The 24924-nt window shown below is 39.2% G+C and overlaps 2 protein-coding genes across 4 annotated transcripts in view; one reads left to right on the top strand and one right to left on the bottom strand.

Annotated features, from left to right (window-relative positions):
* The first annotated feature begins 283 nt into the window (after positions 1–283).
* The window catches only part of LOC118429936 (limbic system-associated membrane protein-like), an 83512-nt gene continuing 58871 nt past the window's right edge, over positions 284–24924 (top strand). The window contains exons 1-2 of the mRNA XM_035840584.1: positions 284–357; positions 3814–3896. The gene's annotated coding sequence lies outside the window, so the exon portion shown is untranslated. The remainder of the gene's footprint in view (positions 358–3813; positions 3897–24924) is intronic.
* The window catches only part of LOC118429929 (hemicentin-1-like), a 39428-nt gene continuing 20357 nt past the window's right edge, over positions 5854–24924 (bottom strand). For 2 of the 3 annotated variants that reach the window (XM_035840570.1, XM_035840568.1), the window contains exons 2-8: positions 12833–13189; positions 11962–12255; positions 10117–10395; positions 8329–8568; positions 7274–7339; positions 6823–7005; positions 5854–6648 (exon numbers count right to left, since the gene is read on the bottom strand). In XM_035840570.1, the coding sequence (XP_035696463.1) occupies positions 6575–6648; positions 6823–7005; positions 7274–7339; positions 8329–8568; positions 10117–10395; positions 11962–12255; positions 12833–13189 (1493 nt within the window). In that variant the 3' untranslated portion in view covers positions 5854–6574. Of the gene's footprint in view, positions 6649–6822; positions 7006–7273; positions 7340–8328; positions 8569–10116; positions 10396–11961; positions 12256–12832; positions 13190–23477; positions 24313–24924 lie in introns of those variants that run through there. The other variant, XM_035840569.1, reaches the window with a different exon arrangement.

Here is a 24924-nt window from a genome sequence, read left to right as displayed (position 1 = left end):
GGTGACGCTGGGGGGTGAGATGGACGAGTTGATAAAAGATGAGTATGGGAGGGGGGTATGTCATCCTGGGTGGTCAAAGGTCAGTGTTTGACTGAACCAAGTACAGGGAAGGAAGAACTCTTTGAAATGCCCTAACATTATTGAAATGAGAAAAAACTAATTTGCATGTTTCTGTGAAAGAAATCCTCAGAACCAAATCATTTTCCTTGCATGTCATATTGCCTTGAAAATAATACAACAAAAGTTCTTACCCTCTCTGATCTGTAGTTCAGTCTAAGTGTGACCTTTGACATGCTGGCGGGAAAATTAAAAATCGTCACACGGATTTTGTCTGATCTCCCCTCCTACAGTTGAAAGGTATAGGTTTGTTGAATCTATCCATTTCAGAGCCTTCATATGAATGCCATTGGGTCAGTAATGGGTTTTCTGATGATTTTACTGTGCATTCCCATGCTGTTTTGGAGAAGGTTCAGTTAGAGTAGGCTGTGTGTATTGGTGTGTGTGTTGGTGTGTGTGTGTGGCGGGGGGGGGGGGGGGGGCACAAATATGCAGATACGTATCATGTTTAGCGACTGTGCCGAGTGGATGTAGGACACCAAATGATTATACGTGATTCAAATCTGAAGGACAATGTGTTGGGTTGCCGGACTACCAAGCTGGTATGAAATTACGACATTTTAAGCATTGATGACATACTTATGTACACAACGGACCCGGCAGTTCTGAACAACAACATGCTGTTGGTTGTTGGCATTCTTCTGGCTCGATCATGAACATGACATATCGTACTAAAGCATACATTCTCACATACAATATTTGTCCTCCTGACCAGCCGCCGTACCCATGAGTTAATGTGATCTCCAAGCAGATCTTTGGTGGCATAAGAGGGTATCATAATTTTGGCCGGTTTATTTATTGGGGTTTATTTTGCCGGCAGATCTAGAGGAGTTTTATTAGACTCCGAGGAGACGAATGAATTTTATCTCTGCCGACTAAACTCCTTCTCAGACTTACTACATGCTATCTTACTACATAGTGCATATATATACTATCTATTGTATATAAAATATATACAAAAAAATAAAAAATAAAAATTGCCACAGCAAGATCTGCTTGGATATTAGAGTTAATGCCCATCTGCTGGAAGCCAAAACTATTTTTGTTCGCCGACAAGACTTGTAGTTTTATCATTCGAAAACTTATCATCCTCATCTTCAGCACCGTCATCATCATAGACGCTTTTATTAAACATTGGCAATTCACATACAAAAAGGGTATTTTTGTCTGTTACTTAGAGTAACTTATTATCAAGATACAGTGGACCATATCTAATTACCGGAACTTAAGTCAAGGAACATGTTTTTGTGCAAGTAAATGCGACGTTTTAGTCACTAATAAGACAGGACTGTTTTCAGAATGTCTTCACACAGAAGGCTGTATATAAGAGAACATGGCTACCTATCATGGAATATTATCTTCAAAGTTTATAGCTCATGAAAAGCTAACGAATACGTAGGCCATTACTTTCTTGAAACAACAGACACTTTCTTGACACAACATTGGAACACATGAACTAAGAATTCGAATGGATTGCTGCCTTTTTTGCTACAGCTATTTATGTTTATATCCTGAAGAAGTGCATTGAATATCATTTGTTAGTATTCTCCACTAAGTACCTAAGCCAGTCAGTAAGTAAATACCGTTACTGTGTGTCTAATTCGTCTATTTATTCAATTACCGAGGGATGTAGAAAATGGATGACTTCCCCCAAACAGCTGTATTCCTGTATTCACAATTCCATTAGCCAGTCGGAAGTTCAAATGACCTTTTGTAAAAAGAATAGAGTTCGGTGCACCCTCAAACAATATGCCCGTTTTCGAACACATTATCACTAATGGACCGCATGCCTGAAGTAAGTACATTACGTCCAGAGATATTGGCAATTTGAGGGCATCGGGCGATTTATAGCAAATTTCCGTCTTGCTTCTGGCCACCTCTTGCAATACATAATTGGTCTTGGTGCAGCCCACCCGGAGCGTATCACGTTGTTAAGTCGTTTATTATTGACTTGAGTTCTTGTGTGTTTTCATCGTACTGCCTCATAGTTCATGGCACGTAGCACTAGTCCAATCTAAAAGCTGACAGGTTGCCGCTGATTGTTCATGAACCCTTTTCCTGAGTAGAACTTTTAATATAATTTTGAGAACAGAATTTGTCCCAAGCGCCTCAAACGAGTTTTGTGCATGTTACTTCTTTAATAAATCTTGTGAAATTGTTATCGTTTCTCCGCGAAAGTTTCATCAAGTTGGCACATCGTCTTTTTACACAACCATTGTGTTATTCACACCAACGTTTCGGTGACCGTCTGTCAACGTCTTCAGGGCAATCTGACAGGTTTGCATTGTACTGCAGCGCAGGTGTCGCTGCATTCTGTTGTCTGTTTCATTGTTTCTGTTTCCTAGTATGTTTTTTTTTTTTTTAGTTTTAGACAATGTTGTGTTTAAGTGTTGTGTATACGTTTTTTACTTTGACCATCAATTTTAAGTATTGTGCCGTGGCAATTGTGTGATTCTGTATATCTTTATAGAAATGATGAGTGGATAAAGGATAGCATATATTTCAAAATATATTTCTGAGCACTCGTACAAAAATCGTCTATTACGTAGATGAGAGAAATCTTGCAAATAATGTGATCCATTTCAATAATATTGAGCATCTTTATGATTAGAAATAAAATAAACTGCCATTATGATTTTACCTAAACACGTTAGGCCATGTCAATTTAATCATATGAATGACATCCTCTGGAAACCTTTAAACCTATGCGAGCGTGTAAATAAAATTGCTGCTCATTAACAAATGACTGATCACATAGAGTATTTATATCAAATTATAGATTCTTATTTTTTTTCGAGATCTTATTCTTCGGCTGTGGAATTGGCTTTGGCATTTCATGACATAAATGTCCGTTTTCCACCATATATTTCTTTGTAATATGTGACATTTTAAAAATGTTTTGTACTGATTTGAGTTGAATGGAATTTGAGAGGGGGGGAGGATGGAGCCGAAAGTTGATGCGCACGCGGATGTCATCCATATCGTCAAATCACGATATGGCATTATGAGCGAAAAAAGTTATATGCGTATAACCGCTCTATATGCTCTACAAAAACTTGTGTCGCAACAAACTGCTTGACTATTGTTTATTACATCAACTTGTACATAAATGCATTTCATTGCACTGAATCCAATTTATGTCTTATGTTCACATGGTATCAATATAGTGGCTGAGTATGAAGCCATTTTCGCTCTATATTCAAAATTTAATGTATTTGTACTTCGTAAAAGGTAACCATAATTGAATTATACGTGTCATTCAAAATGTTTGTCGAAGGAAGATAAGATGTAAGTTCGAAGATTATTGCATTTTATCTACGTTGATAGTAAACATAAAAATATACTTGCTTCATTTGGTACGTATTCGTAAATATTCATATTCATACTATCATGCCGTTTTATTACTGTATTGGATAGGTCTGTTCGGATCTATGCTCCAAGTAACTTTTTACTTTGCGCCCAAAGTTTTTTGTTTCAAATCTAAATGATCAAGATAGATATGACAATAGAAGTGTGTCGTCTGAGGCGCAATATGTTCCCCTGTGGTAAAGGGTCGATGAACATAATGTTCTACAAAACAGCAAAATTTCCTCAGGGAAATATATGATTTACCCAGGTCGACAAGGGTTGACATATTAAACCGGGAAATGTTATATTCGCGTTATCGTAAACACGTGTGTGGAATATCATGTACAGGAGCCGTCGGTGGGATTCAGCTTGAAGAGCCAGTTGCATTTGCGGAGTGTATGAAAACTGCACCTAAATCAAGAACATCCGACGTGAGTACTTTTAATACCTTCTCATTATTATCTTTTGTTTTTATATTGCAATTTTGCAATTAGATGCATCGTTTATTTCTTTACTAGGAATATATAATAGACGGAGAGAAAGAGCGTAGTTTTCCTTAACTTCATATTAAATGATTCTGAGTGTTGATTATTGCCAGGTTAGAATGAAGTGTACACTGTACTTTTGTGCCTTACCGCAGGCTGTGGTGTTAGCATTCACTGCGTGCAATGTCTCCTGTGAGGAGTAAGAATCTCAGTCAAATCACCTTCCCCCTTAAAACGCAATCACAAGAAATCACGTACACAGCGCTGGCCCAGACACGAGGGGCGGGTAGTACTAGTGCCCACAATTGAACCTTCCCCGTAATGTGATTAAATATTGATTGGTGGAGCGTGTCCTTTGGGAGATTATATACAGCAAGGGTTTTCCTGGTCACGTTATGCCTACCCCACAGCTAATTTAAAAGAACTTGGTGAAGAATTACGGGTGTTTAAATCACCAGTGTTGACCCTAGAAGCCAACTATTAGATTGATGTCCTGACATCTATAAGTCAAACTGCCTGCGGACGTACGTTTTGCCATATGCGCATCTGTTACAATAGCAGTTAGTGATTCTATTCAGAAGCCAGTGTTAAAAGTGTTCTCTCTTGGGCTCATGATGTGTTCTGCCCCCAGGGTTATGTATTGGTTTTGACAATTTGCCATTTTGTGTTCAAGGCATCCACATTAAGCATTCTTACATCATGTGTTGCATCAGAGGTGCGGATATTATTCATTGTGCGTCAACTTGAAGTTCTTTGTGACTCATTCTGTTATGTAATGCGATAGACAACATATGTCTATATCTATCTATCAATCTATCTATCTATATAATATAGTCATATTTATCTATCTCTCTACATTCATACATATACAAAAATATATATACATATGTGTATATGTTTATTCGACAGGACGTTTGGCAATAGCGTATGAACTATTGGAGTGCTAAAGTTAAAACTGTCAACATTTAGTCTATATAAACAATCCATTACTTTAACAACACCGTGAAAGATCCTTCGATTATATTAAAGTTAGCATTGGACTTAGAGAGCAAAGTGGTGAATACCATACCGGTTTGTCACACACGTAGCCTCATTACAGCGTTTTCGAGATCCACGTGCCCGTTAAATCGACCCTTAGGCTCTTGTGTGACATTAATCATCGGAATATCTGATGCGTGGAGATTTACCTCTCTAGTTCTATTGACACGGGCAAGAAAGCTTATACATGAATATCCAGCACGAACATTATTAATATCCCGTATGAAGTTCAAGGGCGTTTCCATATATAATTATTGACATGCTACAATCTTTCTAAAACTAACCACATCATGAAAAGAATCACACCATCGATTCATTTAGTATTGTGCTGCGATCAGCATGCGTGCGATGTCTTCAGACAACTTTGTCTGATTGCTTTCTAAATGAGGAAACGGCTTAAGAGTCGATAAGGGGTATCTTCATTTGGCTGGTGCTTGTTTGACCACTGCGGTGTTGCAATCCTTGTGAGACCAAACGTAGCGGCTGCAGACCTAAGGGACTCATTTCTTCACAATCATTTAGAACAGAAATTTACAAAAAGACTCCACAGATGGTAAGGATTGGTATTGTAACACAGGAACAAAGCTCTTTGAAGTCGGTATTCCTTTGAACTACAAATGATGCCTATTACACCCTTGAGCACGATAGAAGGTTCAAGATTCATGGGCCATCGGCTTTTTTAGACCAGAATTACGATTTGTTTAATAGGCATCCACTTCCACAGTGAAGTGCATTTGGATAGGCGCTATATATAGACATTGTATGCACAGGTTTTTTTTAAGTAAAAGATGTTGCCATAGTTATAGTTTGATAGACTTTATAATGCATATTGCGCAGAAATCAATTGACTACACAAAAAACACGATTACATTAGTATAAATCCATGGTCTTTATTTTGTGTTCTCGTAACATCACATTTATCTTACGATTTTCCAGTACGATTAAGCCTCAAGCTACAAAAAAAACTTCTGAGAAGAAAGAAGGGGAAAATCATTGTTACACTGTAGGAACAAAGTAGGCTTTGAGTGTGAGATTATCAAGTTCATAAATGTTACAGAGGTACCAGTAAGGGCACCTCGTATGTTGTATATGTTAAGTGTTTTTGAAGGATAAATCTGTATCTATCGTAACGAGCTACACAATGTCATGTACACATTTTCGAATTATGGTGATTTGTAAAGATCACATGTCGCAATCAAGCCTTTTTTTTCCTTTCTGACTTCCCTTCTGGACCAATCTCACTAAATATATTGCTTGTGAAGTATGGAGATCGAACTTCCTCTCGCCCAGCTTTTATGTAAATTTCTAGAAAAAGACCCTTGATAAAAATAAAATCTGTAAAAATGAGGACTGCAAACCCTTCAGAATATTTAGTTGTCGAAGGTCAGACGTTAGACGTAACTTTCGGAATATTCATCAAAGCCCGCAATGATTTCAGACATGCTTCGATCCGTATTAACATATGTATGACAGACCTCACAAAAATAGTGCAGTCTTTTAACGTCCATGAAATCTCTGCAATCGTTACAAAGGAAGTTCTGCAGATGTCAGCATGTACCTCCAAGAAGTCACTCGCACACTCGAAACTATAGATGGTCCTTCACTGATTTGCCATTGTCTTCTGAGATACAATGAATGTAAAGTGACGTTGACGGTGATACTGTAGTAAAATAATAAAGAAAAGTTAGCATGTACATACGGAAATTCCAAATATTTCATTCTTATTACATTCTATATAAACACGAATCCCACGTACCAAGTACCACGCGTAACGGCAGAAACTAACATAACTTGCATCATTATTTCAATTTATAATTATCATGTATTTGCATACCCTCAGTTATAGGGACGAAGCGCACGTAGTTGGAAGGGAACAGCCCCATCCGGCCTCTGAGATACCCCAGGCACCAGGTTCCTTCTTCTCCTTCTAGAATCTCGACAATGTCTCCGATTTCAAGCCTCAGCTCATTGTCCTCTCGTGGTTTGTAGTCGTAAAGAACCTTGGCACATCTCCTGTCTGTCGGCAGAAGTAACAAAGATGTTCCCATTGTGCATTCAATACAGCATACAGTATTGAATCGTGAACCAAAAACGTCTCAGCTTTACTTTAGGGACGGACGAGAATAACCAATACTTTCCACGGTGTACATTCACTATACAATTTAGATGCAGACACATCAACAAGAATATGTTCCTTTGACTTTACTAGCATTTTAATGGGTTTATAGTACTCGGTAAAGTATAAACAACCATTTTACTAATAACAACCAAAATTTTCTACATACCAGTTCGTTTGGTTCCTCTTGTTGTTGCTATTTCTCTACTTGGCGATTGTGTATCATTTGGCATGTCTATGGAAATGTTATGAAAAGTTTGAGCCGTTATGCAATCATTAGTGTTTTAGGTCTTCAACAAAGTAGTATTAAGGCTTGATACACAGAAAACGAGCCTACGGTCTTTCAAATTATGTAAATGACGTTGCAATTTTGTTTTTGACATTGAAAGAGAAGACCGTGGCCGTAGTGAAGAGTGCAGACTCCAACACAAAACAGATACCGAATCAAACACACCATTGACATTGACATCACAGTTGATGACATTATGACTAACACCCAACTCCACAAGCTGTCAGGCGACGGCCTATAGCTAGCTTTAATACCTAGCTACTTGACAGAGGACTCGGCAAATTCCATGAATGAAAACGACATTTTACACTTTGTATGTTTTGTTGTCTTTTTAGATATACTTCAAAGTTTTGCATGCTATTTCAGTTATGAAGGCAAAGATTGTAACAAATATCCAATTTAGGTCGCAGCAAGATTTCCATCAAATGAAAAGGGACATAACTGGTACATAAAATGGTGACTGCAGACCTGAAATCATTTTAACGATTGTCGGAGTCAAGTAAGGTGAACTACTGAGGGAAAAGGGTTGCTGAGAGTTCATTAAATTGTGCGTTGTGCTTGAAACTAGAGGCAGATAGAGCAATGAAACCATTCGTCTCCGTCATGAAGATATATGCCTCTACAGCATAAATCAATAACATGGTCTAGTCCCCAACTCAACTGGACTGCATTTTACAAAAAACTCAGCGCTGCTACAATTGAACAAGAAACTGTGTTTACTCGATGAATGAATGTTCAATAATTTTAATGTTGACCAACATAACCAGTCTGTTGATGCGTATATAGATTGCATTGTTATATTGAATAATTTGTATTTTAATGGCTACAATTTCTGACTACAAAATCAGGATTTTACTTTTTGGCATCACATCAGCCTATTGACTGTCACTGTTTGACACCGTGTATTTTTTTTATAAATGATGATGTCTACCTACCCGGTGTTTCTTTACACACGTTTGTTTTCTTTTCATCGGCTTCACTCGGTGACGTTGTCCCCGCTAGACCGATGTTGTACAGTGATGAGAATTTCTTCCTCTCTTCTCCCTGTCTGCGGTGCCGTTTCACAAGGAACATGACCAGGGATACGCAGATGATCAACCAGAGAACCGCCGCTGAGGACCCGATTACCGTGGCCACTGTGGAAAATGTTGCGGATGTCGTTCGTTTTTCTGGAACTGCAAATATAAAAAAAATGTTATGATACAATTCTAAACCGTACGCAAAAATAAAGCGCTTATCTATCAACAAGCTTTTGATCAGTCATCTGATCCTTTTCGAGTTCTAAGACCGGACCGGAAGTGTGACGTCAGCAAAGGGCCAAAGGCGCTTTGTTGTCGGTATCGGCCCCCGTCTCGGTTGAGAAACAAAAGTAATAAACGATTACTCTGGTTACCCACAAACCATACGTTAAGTATCCACCACACGTAAAGATAACATTATGGGGTGACATACCCATCAAGTAACGGTACAGTCTTCAATAAACACTTTGATTATGGCTATAGCTTTTAACACAGTCAGGGCCTTGCCTAGGTGGTTGTTGCTGAGTGTATGGTTGAAAAAGACATGTTAAATAACCAATGGAAAAACTCGAAGCAAATTATTCATATGCTTTAAATTTACTAAAAACCATAATACTATTTGATTGAAAAGGCCTACCAAGTATTATACTACCAACCACTAAAAATGCGAAAGCTTCTTATCATGCCGGTGCCCTGTTTCCCCCTGCAATTTATGTATCTCACGATAAGTAAATCTTATCAAGTACTTATCGTGTATTATAAATGAGTCAAATATGAATACGTCGTGATGAGTATTATCTGGTTAAGAGGTGTAGAGATAAACGCATAAAAGAATTATGAATTATTACAGTATCGTGTCTTTTGTGATAAGACCCTACTTTGTTGAAGGATTACACGCTGTTAGCTTTGTCCAGTGATGAGCTGTAGATGTAATTTCCATCCTGTAATGAATCGTGCACACAAGTGGGAGGCTTATGAATGCCTATACATGCCAGACTTTGAGATTAAGGATATCATTAATTCATGGTGAAATTCACTAAGAGTATGATGTTGCTAAATGTTCTTATCATTTTATTTTTAGGTAACTACGCATACCATTGATTTAACTATTTGTCTTCGAATTTAGCATGACCTTCCTTAGACAATTATTGACCGTGTAAGGTCCCCCTTTGCACTATATTGCGATCGTAGAGTGACCGCACAGCAACCAAATTGGGTTTGTTTTTAAACACAGTTTAAAATCTTAAAGTATGATTGAAAAGATAATATAATAGACAAATAATTAATATCTATGGAATTCTTTTAACCAGTCTGTCAAAATTTGGTCGCTTAGCGTTCGCAGTCGCTAGTGAAACTGAGGGTATAAAGTGGGTTTCACACGTGCGTATATTTTCAAGTCCGTATACGTATGAGTTCCGTATGGAGTTCTTAGCCTCTCTACCAGGCTCAACATGTCATTGTAAAAATAGAAGAACTTGGACAACTATAGATGCATAATATGCAAAAAAGGGTAGCTGGTCGGGGAATATGGTTACCAATTGCGACCAAGCTAACTCGTCTGGCATATAATATGTGTACATTCTTCCAAGTTCTTTTATTTTTCCAGCAACCTGTGGAGCCAATTAGAGAGTAAGACTTTGATACGGACCTCATACGGACATGGATATATATGTGCACGTTAAAAGGTATGAAGTTCTACCCTACCTAAAACAACTAACTGTGTTGTCCGTCTCCCAACTTTCCCAACACCGTTGCTCGCACTACAGGTATAGATTCCACTGTCGTTCACATTGACGTCATTCAGGACCAATGAGCTGGTGCGCACGTCACGTGACAAGGAGTAGACATTTGAAGGGAGAAGTCGTCCTCCTCTTGACCACGTGATGTTTGGTGGCGGGTTTCCGTCCGCGACGCACTGAAATGTCACGTGATTCTCGACGCTGACCTCAGCCAGGTTTGAAATACTGATAATAGACGCTGGATCTGAAACAAAAATAGATACATTACACATACAGATATAGATTTCACTGTCAATCATTCCACTTGACAGGAAGTCATTGTTAACCCTATTCAGACAGGGGGGGGGGGGCTTTTGAGGCCTGCGCTAACTTTGATGTCCTATAACGCCAGAACGGCTTACGCTAGAGCCACCAAATTCGGTGAGTTTTCCTAGAATATTGCTGGCAACAATTTAACAAAGTTTGACAAATTTTCCATTTTTTCGTATTGCCATGGCAACCGTTAATTGACAGGCAGTTTTGCCAAAAATCACTATTTTTGGTTCTAACAATGTATTTTTCACATTTATTTGCTATATTACTACTATTTTGTTACATAAATAAAATCTTATAATATTTAGCATATCTGTCATAATTAGATATGCATAAATTATGCTGATTTGATGACGTCATCAGCCCAAAATCCAAGAAGGCGGACCGTATGGCCAGATCAATAATAACAAGCTAATTATCCCTTAAAATTTGTAACCACCTAGTATTTTTTCATCAAATACCATCTAAATGAATGACTCTAGTCTATTTTCATTGCCTTTTGTGGTTGTTGCAAAAAAATTATTTTTAAAAATTCAAGGTGGTCGATATAATATGGCGGAGCCCAACTCGTATCTTAGATGTGCATGACGTCATTTTATGACGTCATTTTGACGTCATTGATGTTGCTATTGGCAACGCAAGTCGTAATAAACATTATTATTCTATTATCTACACTTGTTGTTACATTGTTTTAGCAATATCTTGAAGTTTTCTGAGAATACCCTTTTTTATGGGTCCGGCCAATATAATCAAATTGATAACGTCATAATTACGTCACCTTACGACAACGTAACGTCAAACGTCAAAGACATGTTGGATATTATGTCGAAATTATGTCCTAAAAATTGGTGGCCTTGCGGCACGTCGTTTCAGAGTTATTCGACTTAAAAGTTGAGTGCCACAAAAGCAACCCCCCCCCCCCCTCGGTCCAGGGATGACCAAAAAAGCACGGTCTGAATAGGGTTTATAAGCAGAACCGGTCATTCTTGCCTTGAGGAAGGTGACGGGCAGTCAACTTAACGCCAGTCGTTGTATCTCATTGGTGGTGAATACGAACTTTCACCTAATGTTCAAACCTAATGAAATTACTCACGGACAATGAGTGCGGTCTTGATGAATAGCTAGGTTTCAGCAAACTTTGTCGTGATCAATAAAATAGTTCCTGTATCATGTACTTACAAAATGTTTGGAACTATAGTTCTGGTCATCTTGCAACCTACGTACTTTGTTGAGTTATAAATGTTCAGAGTTGACAATGATGGTCTTCTTTTTTAATGATGAGGTGACATTATTCGTCGTTGGTTATCTTACCGGCATAATCAATCTTTAAAAGGTTAACTGTCGACAAGAATCTAAGACAGAAGTATTAGAAGACCGCTGGATTTTTCATGACACATACACGACTATTCCTATGATAATTCTTAGTTTAACATCTTAACGATTATGTGACGATATCGCACGACGCATAAATATAAGAAAATCGTAATCTACTACTTACAAAGGACCTCCAGATGTATGCTGGCCAGAGCCGGTCGGGTCACGTGCTGCACAAGACAGGAATACAACCCCGAATCTGCTCTGGTCACGTGACGTATAGTCAATGACGGCTTCTCTTTATTTCCTCCTGAATACTTCCCGGATAGCCCGCTGGTTTCTATCCGACCACCATCTTTCTCCCAATGAAGAGACGATACGTTCGGCTTGGCTTTCTTGACTTTGCATGTCAATGTGACTGTCGTGCCAAGGGTTGTGACGTAAGGATTGGACGGGCCCACTTCCAACTTGGGTGGCACTTAGAGATGGACAGAAACACAAGAATAGTAAAGGAGTACAGACTTTTGTTCGCTCATTAAAATCAGTCCAAATACAGAGATCGGCACTGTCTAAATGTTCTACCGCGTCTATATCATGTTTTCATTACTGTTAAACTTAGTATTGACAAAGTGACAATCTCAGAAGACCCGGGCCACTGCTGTTTGTAAGGGCATTTCAACGTGTTGTTGGTTAACGTGTTAAACTACATACCTTGTTCATACCAAAATATCCATCAAACATACGCACACCTCTCCACTGCCCATACAATATACCTTGGGATCACGCTGTGCTAAACCGGGCTGAGGTTTTCACCTTTGTGAGCCTGACCTCATACGAGGTGCGAGACTCAGAGAATTGGCATTACCTAACAAAACATGTAGGTGATTCCCTATATGGCTGACAGCTGGTAAGAGGCGACGCCCACAAATGTGTAAATCTTATGCTGGTTTAATACCAAGGTATATTGTACAGTATAGTCCAGTACGAGCGAGGCTCTTGGTAAGATATAATGACGTAAATGTCTCATCTATTTTGTGGTGTTGAGTACAACTTACCAAACAAATCTAAACGGATGAACTTTTCTTCGTTCCCAAGTTGGTCCGTCATGATGGAGAGTGAATAGGTCCCCTCATCCTCCAGTCTTGTCGGGTCTATCCGCAGAGACGCCATTCCGACAAGTTGAGCCCTTCCTTTGTAGTCCCCATAGGCCTTCTTGATATTTGCCAGAGGAACATACGAGAACACGGTAGTTCTTTTATCTGAGGAAGTCTCGCTCTCGTGGACCTTGTACCACGTGACGGAGATGACGGCGTAGTTTGTAGAATAGGATGCCGCGAGAGTCACGGGGTCCCCCAGGGTCGTCTGCACTCCTCTTGGTAGGGTAAACCCGATGCCTTCCTGTGACAGACAGCCTAGAGATGGTCCAGAAACAAAACAAAAAATACGTCAGATTCAACGGATACTATTATAGATAACTAGATAAACTATACATTATTGATTCCATCTGTCCTTATGTTTATAACTGTTTTAAGAAGTGAGAAGAAGTTGAACTTGTACATACTAGAATGTATTAGCATATGTAGAGGTGATAAGATACCTTTTTGTCAAAATTGTACCTTATCACTAGCGCTACGAGGGGGGTTCAATAAGTTCTTTGCCTCACCTAGAAATAACAAGCACAACTCAGATTTTCAGGCACAACTTCATAGTATGAAGTCTTTTATCAATATCCTCCAAATTTCAAATCATTGGAGTCATTACTTTCCAGGCATTCGTTTTTCCTAAATTAGAAGGTAAGTGGCGAGAAAAAATTTGTGTGAATTGTGATCAGACATGTGTGGGTCTAGTTTCCCATGCCATAAATTAACAAAAGACGTTGTCAAAATGTTTGATAATGATTCTCTTCCTATTTCAAGCAAAAAGAATTGGGTTTCTAACTTCCAGCAGCGCAAATTGACCCACACACTCAGGTCAGGTCAATTGTCCACGTTTTTTTCCTTCTCCCTCACCTAACGTTACTGGGTGTCGCCTGCAAAGTAATGATCACACTAATTTGAATTTTGGTACATATTTATATAAGACTTTATACTTGACATCTATGCTTCGAAATCTGAGCTGTGCTTATTTTTTCTCGGTAAAGTCGGGGACTTATTGATAACCCCACGTACATGTATAAAGTCTTATATAAATGTGTACCAAAATTCAAATTATTGTGATCATCATGTTGCAGCCGACACCCAGTAACGTTAGGTAAAGGATAAGGAAAAAAAAAGGTGGACAATTGATCTGCAACCTGAGGTGTGAGGTCAAATTGTCTGATCACACTTCACCCTTCTTTTTCTCCCCACTTACCTTCTAATTTAGAAACTAGAGTTCCTCGAACACACATCTTCGCCAAATAAACATTCTTTATCGAATGTCGTTGTTTTTGAATGATTAATGTATGTAATTATGGCTATAATGGGCCGGATAAGCACCAAATACAGCTTAATACGAGATGTTGATATAGCAAAGCTGGATGTACGGTCTTTAGTTAGGCTAGGTTAGGCTAGGTGTTTAGTTTTATATAAGGCCATATAAGATTTCACTCTACAAAATGTACATTGCAGTCTTTTCGTAAAAAAAGAAATAATAAACAAACTTTGAGTGACTGGCCTATATATTAGATAATAGGTCATCTAAGGGTTACCTAAGGGTCATACGTAAGGATTGTTACGGCCCCGCCTTGGTGAATGTTTGTGTCCATCTCATGAAAATAGTAAGTAAAGTTTTGCAATCGCGAGTTAAGTCAGAGGTATTTTACACAGTCTACCTGGCCTGGCTATCACGTCAGGCTACTCAGATCCCCCCATTCATAGCCCCGCAAAGACAAAATAGCTGATTGACAGGCATAGTAATTGCTAATCTCCAAGTATTAGTATATTCATAAGCCTTACTTAGATCCTCCTCTACAACCTAGCACAAACCGAGACAAGATACGATACCACCCGCGTTCTATGACCGCACTCGTACAACCCGGAAGTATATGATATTGTCGTAATCGGTTGCACGGAAACCCCCATGCAGTGTGAAATCGAGGCCAAAATCAGGCAAAAAGAGCCAGTTTGAAGGCCAACTTTGACTCTTCAAATCTCATCCCGAAATAGTATTTGAATCATTAAGCGTACTGTATGCGATCGAACAACTCATGAGGATTACGTTGGCACCTTTGACAGCCTGATTTGGCCCACCATGATGTTTTAATCTTTTTTTACGTGACCATGTCTTATGCCTCAAACGGGCGGGCGTGTAACACCCTGCCATGGCATGACGATTAGTTCTGCTCCACCTTTGATTTGTCTGTGCTAAGACCCAGAGACTGAGGGCAGGGGGTTAATTTGGTGTGACTGGCCCTTGTCAGGGAAAGGAGATCAGGCTTCTGCTTCTGTCTGAAGGGCTTGAATGATAAATGAAGATTAATGGTCCACACATTAGTGCTGGACTAGGGTGACAATGGTGCCAGTGTCATGTTGCACTGCACACCACTTTTGTAAGGGATGTGGTTCTCTCCATGATAAGAATCCCAAAGTAATTATATTAAGTAGATCGCAAGTTACATAATTAGCATCTCATTATGTTGATAATCACCCTAAGTACCTACCTACCAAAAGCAAAGAATATCCATCAATCCCCTCTGCAGTTATCCTTTTTAAAAGTTACAAACTATAAGACCCACTGCAGTTCCAAACAAGCTGCTAGGGGGCCCAAAATTACACCATTCACTCCTAGTCCCAACAGCTATCCACCACTTAAAAATCATGAACATGGCACTTCTGGAAAATTTAGGCGCAAGCTTTGACGCTCACTTGCAGTACCAAAACAAGTCGCTAGGAGGCCCATTATCGAACTTGACCTTCCTTTCTGTGTCCCCTACCTATCAATCAAATATCATTAGCATCCATGTAGAACATCTCAAGTTATCGTGTTAACAGACAAACGCAATTACATACAAAGCCAGCTACAGCACCATAGGTAAAAGCTAGCTAAACCATTCTCGCACATGACAATCCTTTACACAACCGCTACACACCTGCTAAATATCGTAGAAATCGCCCAGCTGCATTTTGAGTTATGCTTCTCGAAACAAACCTCGAAAAAATACAAAGGTCGCTGCTGTACCGTAGGAAAACGCCAGGTAAACCATTTTCAAACTAGGCATGCCTTTCGACAACCGCTACACACCTACAAAAAATCAAAAAGTTCCATCCACAATTTCTCGACTTATATGCTGTTGACCTACATACAGACCCAAGTAAGCAATCTTATAATCTTCGCTGGCGAAGATAAAAAACGAATGCCTGGAAAGTAATGACTCCAATGATTTGTAATTTGGAGGATATTGATAAAAGACTTCATACTATGAAGTTGTGCCTGAAAATCTGAGTTGCGCTTGTTATTTCTTGGTGAGGCAAAGAACTTATTGAACCCCCTCGTACGACCTGTACTTAGCTTGTTTGAGCACAAACGTACAATAAATGTCATCCATTCATTATAACTAAGAAGATTATGTTTTGGTAGCATTTGTTTGTATACGTTTGTGGATAAAGAGGGTAACCCAACCAAACCAAACCAAGGACTGGATAGATTATTTTAATGTACCCGTGGAGGTCTTGATGAGACCTCGAAATGATAAGATTTCGAACTATCTACTATAGCGGCTTGGTACGGTACTAAACCTCCGTTTTTGTTATGTTGTCCTCGTCCTGGACACGCTATTGTCGTTGTTTTCAGTTGTAGATCGTGGTTGTTTTTCTTGTAGTTGTAATGCACAGCGTCATTTGTCCGCTAGCACTACAAACGTAAGGACGAGCAGGGCAACTTCTGTCGGCAAAATCTTTGTTATTTTCCACAGCACCATTCAAGTCCCAAATGATGCTATATCGTTAGGTTGTGTTTACTTAATCATCAATTGATTGGTATACTAAATACTCAAAGTAGCAGTTACTCAATCAACTGAATAGGTTTTGTAAGTGACTAACGAAAGGCAGTAAATGCTACTTGAAACTTCCGTCAAATTAGTAATTGTATTGTTGTATTTACCGTGGGTAAATGCATGTTACTACCTAGATGTGTGACATTCATTTGCAAAACTAAGTAGAACGCGTTGGTTTGCGGGGTAATGCAGAAGGGCACATGGGTAAAACAATAGAACGAAATACTTATTTTAAACACGTACAGTACTTTTGTCTCAATGTCAAATATATATGTATGACTGCCTTTTCCTTTTGGCCTTTGAGCTTATAGGCTGCCGGTCATTTTTATCGTGTGACTGGACCTTGACCTCCTTGACGTTTCAGTTATATCTTCGACATTTTGGCACCACAGCAAATACCAGCTACCTCATGGTCCAAAAACGGGTCAAGAGGTCACTTATCATATGGTGAGGTCCGCACGCAACTGTCCTTTAAAGTACGTCTGGTGAACGACCCCATGGGAGTCATTGCCAAGCCGATAAAACGCCAAATAATACTTTAAATCATTGATTAGAACTTATGCCTTTAAATCATACCATTCATGCATGAAAGTCTGTAAATCAACCATTTATGATGATCGATTGGCACTCAATTAACTTAAGCCATAAGTTATTCATATGGGTGGCCTGTCAGGGTATGTAAGATGGAACCGTGGAGTTTTGATTACAGACTTCACCTCCCTCCTCTAACATGGCGATTGCTGAGCAAGCTTTGAGCGACCAAAGTTGGATTTTGGTGAACCCCGATTTTGCAACTTGAATATGATGCACGTTGGAGTTAATGATTTATAATACAACAAAACATACAAAACGTAACAGGTATGCATTATTCATCTGTAAAAGTCGTTGAAAATCCGTGTATCTTCGGTTGCTCAGAAGTCGCAACCAGGTCGCAGTCTTAAGAAATGTCATTCGCGATTGTATGCAAGCCACGTTCTCTAATTTCCGCTATCTAAATAGTACGGACTAATTCATATTATGCAATTAGATGAATCATACATTATTGATGCCATCTGTCCTTATGCTTACAAATGACCTAAGAATGGAGACGAAGTTAAATCTGTACATACTTTCATGTATACAGTCTCTGTCGATGTTGTAAGATACCATTTTCTTAGAAATGACAGAAATTGTACCTTTTCGCTACGAATAGTACTTAGTTCGTTTGAGCATGAATATACAATATATGTCTTTCAAGTGTGAAGAGAGCGTTACAATTAAGCTTGTCACATCGGTAGTTCCAAGGAGCAAGGTGGCATCTCACTGCACTTGGTGCGTCGGTGTGTCACTGCAGGGTTCGTTAACTGTGGCACTGTTGTGTTATTTCCGTCAATTTCATTTTAGAATCTAGATATTGCGTAATACGTGAAAGCATGACTTAAAAGACAACAAAATACACGAAACGGTGAGTTATCTTACGATCCCCGCGGTGCCGCACCGGTGCTCCAAGTGCAGTGAGATACCACCTTAAGTGAGGCGCGGATGGGAGCGTAAGCTGCCGCCAGGTCGAGATTGCGCCCATTTTGCAATGACAGGGTCATGTCAAGGATCGCGGCACTGTTGACTGACAACGTTGGAAGATCGACCGAGTAAGGTACAGGCTTCATTTGACCTTCAACAAGGACACAGTATCGGTGCTTCTTGGGTTTGGGCCATTTTGGCACCACTAAAGCGCTATTTTCCCGTTAAGTGCCTTTCAAATTTCTTTACCATTGACTCTGATACGTCGGTAACAACGCTCACTTTTCTCTCCCTCGCCCTTAAAGGTTGTCAAGAAGGAATCATCCTGGACATAGGTAGTAATTCCCTCATTAAATGCCGGCCCCTTTATAAAATTAAGCTTTATTTAATTTCATCTCTGTTACATTGTTTTCAGTTAAGTCATCAGTATAAAAGCCATAACATGATCGTGTTATCCATAACAAGATCATGTAATAAAATCGATTCTTTTGCAATAAACAGTATCGTTAACAATGTATATCGCAAATACTTTTCATCATGATGACATTCTGTTCTCATTATAGGGAAAGTAAGCTGATACGTGTTTATATATATAATAGCTTATAGAATTATTGTAGGTAACTTGGCATTTTTCTTTACAATGAAGCTGTTTGGTTACGACGTGGGCAAAGCACAGAGCATATTACTCAGATAAAATGATAGGTTTCATTGCTGAGTCAACTTCATTACTTTGTACCTTTTGCCCTACTCTTTGGGCTATTTCAGTACTACCTTCATCACAAACCAGCGTCCTCTTACACAATTTAATCGATTTTATCATAAATGTCGTTTTGACTTGGATTCGTTACTTTTCTTAATACAAGTCTTCATGTAGTGGTCATTAAGGTGACTTTATATAGGAAAAGGCATATTGAAATTCTGTTCCCATATATTTTACTATGGATCAGTAGGTTATGTGGCATCACTGCACGGGATCAAATAGCCTTATAAATAGGGTTACGTTATCTTGGAAGGGCATTGGAAGCTGCTATTAAAGAGTGAATAAATGTGATGGCCTGCACTTTAAGCCGGTATATATTGATTATGAGCTTACTAGTAATAGATACTATCTATTATAAATGATTGGCCCTTTTTGATGGAATGCATTTCAGCTTGGACTCTTACATTCTGGCAGTAATTCGGGGATGATTGATTCGTCTTGTGTTTGATTCTATTTTGCTTTAAAAGACGATCAGGTATCTATTGGTCTAAAGGGGGCAGGATAGGCTTATTCATTTATGTGAAAAATTAGACTTTGGCAATGTAGAAAATAAATATCATACAATTATAAGTTTGATTGCAAGTTCTTGCCCGAGGGCTAATTGCAAGTGACAAAAATTACATTCAAATAATGGTAAACAGTATAGAGAGCGACTACTATCATACATAGCCATGCATGCTGTGTATTCTATACAGGTATCAATTCCTCTTTTAGTATATAGCTGCCGAAGAAAGGCAAAAAAATCGACATATACAGTCGTAAAATCACTCTTTGAAGAGTGCCATATAGTCAACTGGTGGTTAATCTTTTATATACCACATCACTGTCAGTCATAATTTTGCATTGCGCTTGCAAGTTGGGAGTATTGAGTGATTGATCAGCATTGACCCGGACCTGTTATCCAGCAAATGAAAATAAATTGCTTCACCTCTCACCTTTACCACTCTTAAATGCCTTAATGTCCCTTCCTTGTGCCTAACAAGGGGTTTAATGGATGGCTGTCGTTAGAGGTAATGAGGCATATCTAATGATTAATCCGTATCATGAACACCGAAATGATCGCACTACCTTTTGACATGCTCGTAAGGAATTATAGACATAACTTGGCCAATGAGGCTGCTTCGATTTATTTGAAGCTTGGGGCCCTTAGGGACTATTCCCTCAAAGTAAAGTCGGCATCACCGGAGGCTTTGCCATTTACATGACGGGTTTTCCTAACTGGTCTCTAATTGGCACATGCCTGGACAACATGCTAATGCCCCATTTGGGATTTCTTGCCTATCTGGGTCACGACCCTGGGATATTTGTAGGATAAAATATTAACATCTTAACATAGAGTTACGTGTGAAGACGCACAAACGATTCTACACATGTTATCGAAGTTTTCAAGATTGGATAAACGTTGGAATGGTAGCATAACATGTAACAAAACGTTCAGCAAATAAATGTGAACTAGTGCTGGATAGATAGAGCCTAATATAAAGTCTAAATCTCTCTCTCTCTCGCTGTCTCTGTTTCTGTTGCCTCTGTCTCTCTCACTCTATGTATTTATGTCTCTGTCTCTATCTCCCTCCCCCTCTATCTATTGCTCGCTCTCTCTCGCTCTCTCTCGTTCTCTCTCTCTCTCTATATATATATATATATAGCAAGAGATGAATTGATCAATAATCATAAATGAATAGATAGATAGATAGATAGATACAGATATAAACGACGAAAAATTTACAAAACTCATTTGAATTTAGCCACCAATTTGTAAAGCTTTGTGAAATTTTTGTCCTCTGTGTATTACTAATCGCTTCCAGGTGCCATAGAAACCATCTCTAGCTTAAACCATTCCAAATGCGAGTATACTATATAAACATTAGTAGACACAGTAACATGCAGACTCTAATGGTGAGAAATACCTGTGCTTACATATAACGTGTGTAAAAGGATTACTGCCCCGTTAGATCAATCCATCAGGTATGTGAACCAGGTGCAGCGTTATCCTACCAGAACACCGACTAATGGACAAATATATATGTGCCAGCTGTACACGGTACAAGGCTTTTGCTTAGTGGTCTGGAGAATGTTGAAAAATACTATTAAAGTCTGTCATAAAGCGTTTCATTCATCTATTTATCATTCATTTATCCATTCATTCATTCATCTATCCATCCATCAATTCATTTACATTAATCCATTCATTCATCCTACAGTTTATTCATTCATCCGTTCATCTATTCACTCATTCATACATTCAGAAAACTGTCGTATACTACAAATAGATGATGGAAACAGTAGATTTGGAATAACGTATAAGATACGACAATGAGTCTATTGAATTATATTTCAAACATATTTGTTATCAATAAAAATAAATGAATAAAGCTCACCCTCCAAGTATTCTATAACTTAAGAATTCGGAAGAACGCCCAATTTGATGCCACCTCTTGAAGAATTTTTTTTTTGCAGCGGGGACGAAACTTTTGCGTGTTACCATGGAGCGTGTATTATTCAAAACGGAAAGAATATGATTGCTGTGGGATGATAAAAATGTTTGCCGGAAATGTAAATGTTATTAAAACAGCCGGTGTCAGAAAACCACCACTTATCAACATGAAGTAATCGTACCTACTGTGCCGTATACAAAATTGAATAGAAGAAAAGCCGCCGTAGCTTCCCAGTTCGGATTAGGGTCGTTGACCAAACCATGCGTCATTTCAAAAGTGAAATGGCCGGTACACATGCGTCGTGTGATCGTCGTGCGACTACTAGATAAGACATGCTTTGGATAGCCGTACAACCGATTTGTCGTACGAACTTGTTAGAGGAAATGCTGTCTTAGATTCTCGTCTGTGGTTGGCTCCGTCACAGCCTGCCTGATAAGCTTACAGCATCAAAATCATACACCCGACTACGATGATTGTGACGGCAACGTTAAGTATTTTAGGGCGCGGTGAGATAGGTCATGCGATCGTCGTCGTCGGACGGCCATACACGTGTACTGAAGATTGCAAGAGTGTTGGTACACGATTGGCTGTTCTGGATCCATGTCGGTGGTTGGTTCTGTCACACGAGCTCTTTGAAAAGCCTGTGGCATCAAAATCGTACCACGATCGCACGACCTATGTGACCGCGCCCTTAGCGCAATCCCATTACCGTAGCGGCTCAACACAGCACTTTCTGCGGTGCACATGTTGTAGTCACATATGTGGATATAGCAAAGCCCAATGGATAGATCGTTAATTGGTCTGGTCTTACCAGAACGGAACAATTATGCTGTGTACCTGTCACGTCCTCGTTTTGTCAAACAGCGTAATCATAGGTTGTCTTGTTAGGCTAATTTCCCCTGCGACTTGCATCGCATAAGACAGCAGGATAATACTTATAGAACTACGTTTTAAATCACATCTTCCATAGCTATAATGCATTCAGATATCAGTCGTAAATATTTTCGTGCGTTTACGATATGAGGGATAGGAATAAGATCTCAGCGTATGGAATATCTTTTTTTTTTGCTTTGTACTTTATACGTTTATATAGTTTTCGCCTGTTAGTTATTCGAAAAAGGAAAGATTAATTTCAAGTTTCTATGTGACTACTTTTTTTATGTTTTTACAAAAATGATATCAAATATCCCGAAATAATACACGGGATTCCCTTGCTGCTTCTAAAATTTATGTGCGCATAAAGAAAAAGATGAAATACCAATTGCCATACCATGGCAGTTCATGTAATAGGTTTTACATTCCATTGGAGGTAATAGAATACAGGTTGATATGGACCGGTAAATCTTGTTTTATATCTCCACGATGCACATATAAGTGTATTATGTATAGATTATGCAGAAGAAAAAACGATTTCACACGATCTTTCGACACTTACTTTAACAAGCATTGCTGTAGAGCATCGGTAAAATGCGCCAGGCAGAACATGACCTTTTAAAAACATCCTCTTTCTGTTTTTCCCAGGCACCTCATGAATTTTTAAGTCGCCCTTGAAGAGCGGAAGTTGGGGCTTCGGAGATAAGAATGGGTAATTATCTCATTCGTTGCGGGACCCCAGATCTTGTGGGGAAGAAGGTAATCGACTTACAATAGATGTACATTGATTTTTGTGTTTTTAGACAATACCACAACATTCCGTAATGTTAGATAGTCTGTGGACTTTACCCTGTGATTGACATGCATAGAATAATTCATTCAAAATCTCTAAATCACAGAGTGAAGAAAATGGTGGTACGGCGTGTGTGATTGCCAGGAAGCACACAGGGGGTGCATGAAAATCATAGGTATTACTGGCGATTGCCCGGGAATTCCAAACTGCATCACAATTACGTATTCATCAATTTACGCTACATTTTGAGCATACGAATAACCCCATACATCGTAAGTTCTTAAAAGATAATATAAATATCGTCTAAGGTAATGACAGGCCTTGCAGACATAGAAGACCTGCCTCTTGGCTATAAAACAATACTCACTGTTCGGGAGTACTGAGAAAATGCAGACGAAGGCCCAGTTGATAAACGTTCCATATAAAGCCATTAGCCGTCCAGAATTATCTGTCAACATGTGATTCTTCCTCTTCCCGCTGAGTCAGATCTGGTCATTAGCTAACGGCTCGCCTGGGAACAGAACTCCCCTGTAGTCTCGGTTATCTAGGTTAAACTGATGTAGTTGGACATACGAGGACGAAAAATAGGTCAAGAGCCCCCGCCTAGTGTAGCGAGCATCTCTGAACGCTGAGCAGGCTCCTCGATCAATGGGACGTATGGGCGAGCGCCATACTGCGACGTTGATTGAAACCGGTTTGCCGGCACAGTTGCGATGAGAGCAATCCTAGCTGCCAGAGGATGCGGTTTTTCTCTGCAACAAGACCACTTCAACGTCGCTCGCCTCACCATTTCACATAGCACTTCAACACCCTTAACAATGTATCACAGGAAAGAGTGGGCTTGTATCGATCAGGTTCCCCAGCTCTCGCTATCTCAATTGTACTTGTCTATCCAACTGATCTAAATGCTAACAATTGATTTTTCTAGAAGAATCTCTGAAGGTCAGGACAGTGCTGATTCGTAGGTGACCTATTGAAGATGTTTGGGGCGATGCATACATGTGCGAAATATAGTACCCTGTTAGTTCAACACCATCGGCTTTCGTTCTTACCAGTATGTTTTATGAACTTCTATATATTCAGTCTAAGCAAATACCCGATCGTTTGGGGAATAGGTCAATATCTCGGTAGTAGCCACATAAGCGTAAAATGGCTGATGAAATATTTCTCAGCTGTCAGAGAAACATAGATACAAGGACATGACCGCAAGTCAAGAATGCAATGCGTTTGTACCACCATGTAAAGGTTACCCTGAATCTAGAAATCCGTGTTTGATTGCCAAAAATGAAATTTGATGTACTTTATCGATTGATTTGTCACAGGCAATATATAAGCACCGCTTCTCCTCCAGGCTGGGCCCTGTGGGATTACACTCTCCTAAATAAGTAAAAACCGGGTCATCTTGTGGCATTTACTAATCTAATTTTAATTACAGTTACGAGCATTGTGACGAGCATAACATATGAACCACAATTATCGACGTTTTCTTTGCCTTTATTATTCGTTGATTAACCAAAAATACATAAACCGATGTATAATTCACATTGGGCCGGCTAGTTAATAGTTATTGTAAATGAGGCTCTCATTAATGGTGGATTGATATAGGGCCTCTATCGGGCCTCAAATTTTGTCAACAGCATTTGTACCTTAAGATTTGCAAATGTATTAGATCATTTGTGGCACATGTATCTAACATTACTTTAGGGCGCTGGCACATAGGTCGTGCGATGGTCGTACGATTTTGATGCCATGGGATTTTGACAGGATATGCCAAAACCAACAACCAACATGGATCCAAAACAACATTTTGTGTA

The sequence above is a fragment of the Branchiostoma floridae genome, chromosome 14 (assembly GCF_000003815.2).
Source record: "Branchiostoma floridae strain S238N-H82 chromosome 14, Bfl_VNyyK, whole genome shotgun sequence".
NCBI lineage: Eukaryota > Metazoa > Chordata > Leptocardii > Amphioxiformes > Branchiostomatidae > Branchiostoma > Branchiostoma floridae.
The sequence above is the reverse complement of the archived record's forward strand: the minus strand, read 5'-3'. Positions and strand labels throughout refer to the sequence as shown.